Genomic DNA, 7,174 nt, shown 5'->3' with positions numbered 1-7,174 from the left:
ATAACTCCAGATCTTGCTGCACTTTACAGAGCTGTACACAGATGTGTGCTGTTGGAGCTCTGATCTTTCATGAGGGCAGGAGTTTCTGGCTAACATAAGGCCCTATTAAGGGTGTGGGTGAGTGTCCTCAAGAGCAAGCCTGTGAAAATTAAGCACACCTGCTCAGAAGGCAACAAAAGTAAATCATGGCTGGTATCCAAACTTCTTAAGTCAACATCCTGTCTTCAAAGGCAAGTTTACTCATGCACCAGAGTTTAGCATTAAAGTATGACAGTTACTCAAAGCGTGAACTGACTGTCATTCACTCTCCCAGGTGACAAGCAGTAGTCTGATGTGTCCACTCCGTCCAGAAAGTTGACCACAGCTACAAACCACCAGTGTCACAATGGCTGGCATGTAATAGAATCTCATCTGTGTGAGTTTTCTGCTTTTCTTCATATTGGACAGGTGCTAACATCAATCTGTATCTCTTATCTTAGTGTTTTGTCCCACACTAGATTTTCTTTCTTTCAGAGCTTGCGGCTCACCTCTACTGCTGCTGCAGACAGCACTTTTGTGGTTTCCTCAGTTTGACAATGAATGTGAGCTTGTCATGCACTCATCACAACAGGAAGTGGACTACAGGCTCCCATCTGATGTCTCCCTCATCCGACAGTCCCACCACTTAACTTTTCATCCTCTTCCTCTCCTCCATGCTTTGCATAGCTTAACTGACTGTAGGCATGTTTGTCCACCCGTGACGTCCACCTCTGCATCCCTCGGTTGCAGCCTTTTCTTTTCTTGGTTAGCTGTGTTTCCTCTTCAACCCAGTTCCCTGTGGGATGCTTCGTATTGGTTTCTGTCCTGCTGCCTTCATGTGATCAAGTGACTCTTGCCTGCCTATCTTACCCCACAAGCCTCAATGTTTATGCGCTGTGTATATCGATACTGTTGTCAGGGGAACTAATGTCTAATGCCCAATCAGTTGACTAGCTTTTAGTAGATGGGTCTAACAAAAATTTGCAACTCATGTTGTGTTTTGTATGTTGTGAGATTGTTGTTTTGAGGACGTTCACCCGCTAATGTTTATTCCCCCCATTAGCTAAAGAGTTTAAGTGTTTTCTTGAAAATGTCAGCGTGATAAATATGTTGATCTTCCATATTTCCTACAATAAAGGAAATCCATAAATATCCAACTGGGACACGGGCCTAATTGCAAAGACAGTGCAAACAAAGACGGCTGATTGATAAAAGCCCTTTAGAAAGCTGCGCTGTGGTATGGTCTTGCTTGCTGTGGTTCTTTGAGGTTACATATTTGAATGACTCCAATATCTCTGCTTATCATGAAGGTTATCACAATAGGAATTTGGTTTGTTGATCAAGATGATACCCAAAGTCTGTCTTACAGTTTTGTGTCGCTCAGAGCAAATTGTGTGGTTTCTCACACATTTCACATGTAGCACACGTGTAACAACTGGTCGTAAAAGACTAAAGGACATAAAAGATATCCGTCTGCAGCTTAACTAAAAATCGTGTGTATTGTCAATGCAAAATTGAGAATTTCCCCTCTTACTACACAATTAATCTGAAAAAGTTAGAATTAAAAAAAGGAAGTCTTTCACCTTCAGCTTGAACAGTTAAAACTAAAATCTAACTAAAAATGATTTATTTGTACTTCAACAGAATGTTTTCTGTATTGTATATTGTATATTGCAGTAAAGGCATTTGTGCCCATTGGTTGGACAAATGGGTAATAAGAATAATGTTAAAACATCAAAAAAATCTGCAAATGTATTTGACCTCTCTATATTTCATGTTTTATGACACCTATCCTACACTAACCTACCCTTGCTGTGAGCCTCCGAGCTGCCGCACGCTGGTGTGTTTCTGCTAAGCTAATCATTAAGGATAATAAAAAGGAAGGTTATATCAGCCAGTGTCACTTATATTCTAGCCAAACTTTGCGTAGTGTTTGGGTCCAGAGGAGCAACAGTGGTGACACACGGAGCAGACATGGAAGAACAGCTCGACAGACCAACGTGGAGCAGGCAGATTGAGTTCACCCTGGCTGGCATCGGCTGTGCCGTGGGTTTAGGCAACGTTTGGAGGTTCCCTTATCTCTGCTACAGGAGTGGAGGAGGTGAGAAACAAAGCTAAAGTTTCATCTGCAGAAATATGAAACCAGACCACCCTCTGTACATATACATGGGTCTCAAAGCTGGGTCCAAAGGTTAACAAACTTGTGTCTGTCAGTGAGCCTGACTTCAAACAATATTCCATACGGATAGTGTTTGTGTTGAGAAATGTTCAGATTGTTCTGAAGTAACCTCATTGTGCCTTTCATGTGAGAAATATTGTCTGTGTCATCAGGCTGCACTGTGCTCTGAGATCTGAAATCATTGCACGCACAGCAAGAAAGACCACTGATTTGCAATAATAAAGAAGTAAAGTTTTATGGGATATGTCATTTGACTATTATAGATAATGATATAAGGAGGAAAATGCAAGTGCAGGATGACTTTCACAAAAGTTAAAGATTAGAGGATACCATAAAAGCAGCACAGTCGAAAACTCCGTTGCCAACAAAGTGTAATGTGACCGTTGACTTCCACCATCACCTCCTGCCAGGTGCCTTTCTGGTTCCATACCTGTTGATGCTGGTGGTGTTGGGGATCCCTCTGCTCTACATGGAGCTGACTGTGGGTCAATACACAAGGAGAGGGCCTGTCCATGCCCTGGCTATTGTCTGCCCACTGCTGAAAGGTACTCTGTGGCATGGATGAAATATTCCAGTCCAAACTGAAAAAAAGACATTTGTTTGACTTGAATTAAAAAAACCCAAAAGCCCATTATTTTTAAATTATTTTTGTCTGTCTTCAGGCGTTGGCATGGCCTCGGTGGCCATCTCCTTTATCATGTGCACCTACTACAACATCGTCATCACCTGGGCCCTCTATTATCTCTTCAGCTCCTTCCAGGCACCGCTACCCTGGCAGAACTGCAACAACACCTGGAACTCACCTAACTGTACCAATCACGCCACCAACAGCAGTTATTCCTCCACTGCTAGCCAGGAGTTCTTCCAGTATGTTTCACTGCGTGGGAGAAACCAGTGCTCATTCTCAGAATTAGACAACCAGACTAGATAATTATTAGATTATAGCAGGATTACAAATTCCCCACATCTTAACAAAAGGCTGAGCTGCTTACAGAACTGAAACTCTGGCAATTATATCAGGAGTGACAAAACACTCATTATTTAACTACACATCATAGGATTTCTTTGAAATCACACCTTATCAGAGTCACGTGAGTGATATCAGTCACTCATATCAGTGATAAGCGTTTGGCAAACAGATAAAATATCTGAACGGAAGAATGGGAAATGTTAAGTCACTTTTGACCACTAAAGTAAATTGTTTATACTTCATGAGCAGCAGCGTCAGAATTTCTACAAGTAAAACTGATGTTGGTTGTTTGGGTTTGATGTGGATAAACTACAGAAGTATCGGGATTAGTTTTCCAATATGCAACGATGCTATGTTGAAGATTTTCATAGAGAATCAACATTTTTCATTGTGTACATGTATCTCGCTTTTTAGAGTGAAACCTCATGCTTTCAAATTGGCTTACTAATTAACTTGTTTAACTGCAGGTGGTCGATCAATGTAGGAATGGAATGTTAGCTGCAGAGGACACTGATGTTCTGGGACAGCTATACCAATTGACAGTTTACACCTGCACTGTTAGATATGTTAGATAGATAAAAGTTCATGTCCAAGTTGTGTTATTGATCTTCAGCAATTGTATGGATTGCAGTAACTAATACAGTGGACTCCACTCTGGAACCGCCTGTTTGTTAACGGCTATAGTGCGCTCAGTTTTGAGGCATAATTTCAGGATTAATGGAGAATGTAGTCGTCTTCATGCATTAAATATCAGCACTTTTTCTCTTTTTTGTTTGGCTTCTTTGAAGATATAGGATGCTGGAGCAGACTAGCGGAGTAGAAGAAACAGGAGTGATCCGCTGGGAGCTTTTTCTTATTCTCCTTCTGGCTTGGATCCTCATTTACCTTTGCATCTTCAAGGGCGTGAAATCAACAGGCAAGGTAAACAAAAACAGACACACTCTGAGGCAGAGACAGATGGACACATAGTGAATGACAACTTGTTTGCTTCTGTTTGTAGGTGGTGTACTTCACGGCTCTGTTCCCATATGTTATCCTGATTGCACTGCTGATCAATAATGTGCAGCTTCCTGGAGCGATAGATGGAATAAACTTCTTCATTGTGCCGAAATGGAATATGCTGCTCTCAGTGGAGGTAAGAAAGAAGAGAGAGAGGAGACAAGGGACGCCTGAGAGCAGTCAATCGGTGCTGCAGTAGCAAGAGAAAAACTAGCATTCAAATTTGATTGGGTATTGATGAGCAGTGCTTGCAGTGATCAGCAGTGATCAGTGGTTTAGGATGAATATCCTTCTGCATTGCAGGTGTGGGTGAATGCTGCAGCTCAGATCTTCAACTCCATCGGGATTGGTTTTGGCTCCCTCTTGGCCATGTCGAGCTACAACGCCTTCAACAATAACGTTCTGAAGTAATAAACCAAAGTCCTCATCCAGTCAGCAGTGACAACAATGCTCTCTGGGCAGAGAGGAAGTGATGCAAATAACATCCCCTTTCCCCACAGGGACACCCTGACTATATCCATCATCAACTCCCTCACCAGCATCCTGGCAGGTTTTGTCATTTTCTCTGCCTTTGGATACATGTCCCACCTGCAGGGCATCGCTGTTGAGGATTTGGCTGTGGATGGTAAGAAAACAAGTGATTAAAAACAACATCTCAACTGATATCTTCAGCTACAGGGGGACTGGTTTTACTTCCGATTATTTGGATTGAATTTTGCTTTAGAGGGTGTCATCTTTTCCCCAGTAATGCTTGTGTGAGTGGAAAATTACTCTGATCAAATAAAGGAGAAATTCTGTGGGAAAAAGCCGACTGAGATAAACGCAACCTCTTTCTTTTCTAGTGTAGGCAAGCTCATCATACGTTACTGTATTCCGAAGATACATTTTGATTTCCAGACCTTTATATGTTTGTGGTCAAGTCTCACTGAGTTTTTTTGTTAGAGATGTTGATAATGTCTCCTTTTCTCATCAGAATTTCTAGAATTTCATGTCACAGTTTTCCTCCTTTAGACGGGAGATTTACTGTTCAATCAGCAATGCTACACTGACATCTTTGTGTGCTTGTGTCTCTAGGTCCAGGCCTGGTTTATGTTGTTTACCCCCAAGCCTTTGCCAACATGCCGGTGGCTCAGCTCTGGGCTGTGATGTTTTTCTTCATGCTGCTTTGCCTCGGACTGGACAGCGAGGTCATACATGGGGAAAAGATTAGAACTTCAGCACTTATCCTACAGAGCTGTGGTGTGACTTCTTTGCTTCTTTTGTTCTTTTTTGGCAGTTTGCAATGGTTGAAGTGCTGGTGACCAGTCTTATGGATGAATTCAACCAGCGTCTGCTCAAGTTTTTCAAGCGGAAGGAACTGTTTGTTCTTGCTGTTTGCTTTGCAGCTTTCCTCTTCGGAATTCCTTGTGTCATGCAGGTACAGACTATAATTTACTGGATGAATTTGAACAAATTATGACCACAGTGTGAGATCTTTAGTCTCATGTGCCTGCTGGTCTAAAGACTGTGTCTCTGCTCAGGTGGGGATCTACGTTTTCCAGCTGATGGACCATTACACTGCTATAGTGTCCATCATGTTTCTTGCATTCTTCGAGGTTATTGCCATCTGTTGGAGTTACGGTGAGATGTTCAATTGTGTCTCTTTTTTCAGAGGCCAGTTAATGTGATGATGCACTTCACTCCAAATGCCACACATCTTACATTCATACCATCTATGTGTGTATAGTATATCTGATTTTCAGTCACATTGCCAAATGCTGTGAAAGTCAAATAAAACATGCATGGCTGTTTACTGAAGTAGCTTTCCATGTGCAGGAGTGGCTCGACTTTCAAGCAACCTAGAAGAGATGACGGGAAAACGAGCAAACATCTTCTTCAGACTGTGTTGGCTAGTAGTTGATCCCGTGCTGGTCACTGTAAGTCAACAGGCTTTTTTTCATCAACATCATTCAGACTGAAGATTTGCCACCTAAAGCAAAACAGAGATCAACCTAAAAGTTTCACAACCAAAGCTTTAAATATTTCTTCTTGTTGCAGGTTATCCTGATTTTCTCCATCATCCAGTTCAAACCAGCCCGCTATGGGGACTATGTCTTCCCTCCTTGGGCTCAGGGTGTCGGTTGGGTCATTGCCATGGCCTCCATCATATGGATTCCTTTGGCTGCTCTTCACACTATGTGGGTGCTCCCTGGCTCATTCATGCAGGTGATGTATATTTGCAAGTAGTATATGTGCACGTGTTGCCATGTCATCTTCACATACAATCAATATGTGTGTTAATATCATTGGTACATTTCTCCTACAGAGACTGAAGCTGTCCTTCACACCATATGCACTGAATGAAAAATCAAAGATGGCGTATTATGAGAGGGGAGGAAAAAATGAAGATCAAGCCACCAGCTCCAGCAACGATCTACCTGAAAAACCTCCTATGGAGACAATGTTCTGATAACTCTGCACTTTGCATCCTAAGGTGAACATAATGTTCACCAAACCACCTACAGTGGCAGACTTGTAGTAGCTCAAGCAAATCACAAATGATTGTCTGACATTAGCTTTAAATCTAAAATCTTCTATTAACAGAAAAAATATTTACAGGATGTGAAAATGTGTTGCACATCTGCCATGCAGATATATTAAATTGGCCATTTTGTGAGCCAATGAATTTCATTAGAAATTTTGCTGAACTTCTGCTAAAAGTTTTACAATTCTTTAATATGATATTGTGGAAATACACCTCGTAGAATCTGGCTTCATTGTTGTGTAGCATCTGGCTAACACCTCCTCTGCTGTGACAGAGCTCCAGATGACAGGAGTGGTGCTCAGTGACTTCACAGCTTTTACTTTGCTAAGGATGCCATCTTTTGGCCACATCTGCTAATGCAGTTGGGACTGCTGATAAATCTGACATCTAGTACTGTACTTTTTTTTAGATTTAGCTCATACATTTTAGCTAATAAAATGATGAAGAATGGCATTTTAACATTCACAGTTCATACTGTGAACGT

General features: G+C 41.7%; 1 protein-coding gene across 1 annotated transcript; it reads left to right on the top strand.

The window, feature by feature from the left end:
* The first annotated feature begins 1,725 nt into the window (after positions 1–1,725).
* LOC143333116 (sodium- and chloride-dependent GABA transporter ine) lies at positions 1,726–6,615 on the top strand. Its single transcript, XM_076751056.1, has 14 exons — positions 1,726–1,729; positions 1,949–2,119; positions 2,608–2,742; positions 2,860–3,064; positions 3,956–4,088; positions 4,168–4,302; positions 4,470–4,573; positions 4,667–4,791; positions 5,241–5,353; positions 5,443–5,583; positions 5,687–5,786; positions 5,982–6,082; positions 6,204–6,371; positions 6,472–6,615. Exons 1-14 carry the CDS (start codon positions 1,726–1,728, stop codon positions 6,613–6,615), a joined length of 1,779 nt encoding a protein of 592 aa, XP_076607171.1.
* Positions 6,616–7,174: the final 559 nt, after the last annotated feature.

This window comes from Chaetodon auriga, chromosome 15 (assembly GCF_051107435.1).
Source record: "Chaetodon auriga isolate fChaAug3 chromosome 15, fChaAug3.hap1, whole genome shotgun sequence".
Lineage (NCBI taxonomy): Eukaryota > Metazoa > Chordata > Actinopteri > Chaetodontiformes > Chaetodontidae > Chaetodon > Chaetodon auriga.
This window is presented reverse-complemented; position numbering and strand designations above follow the sequence as displayed.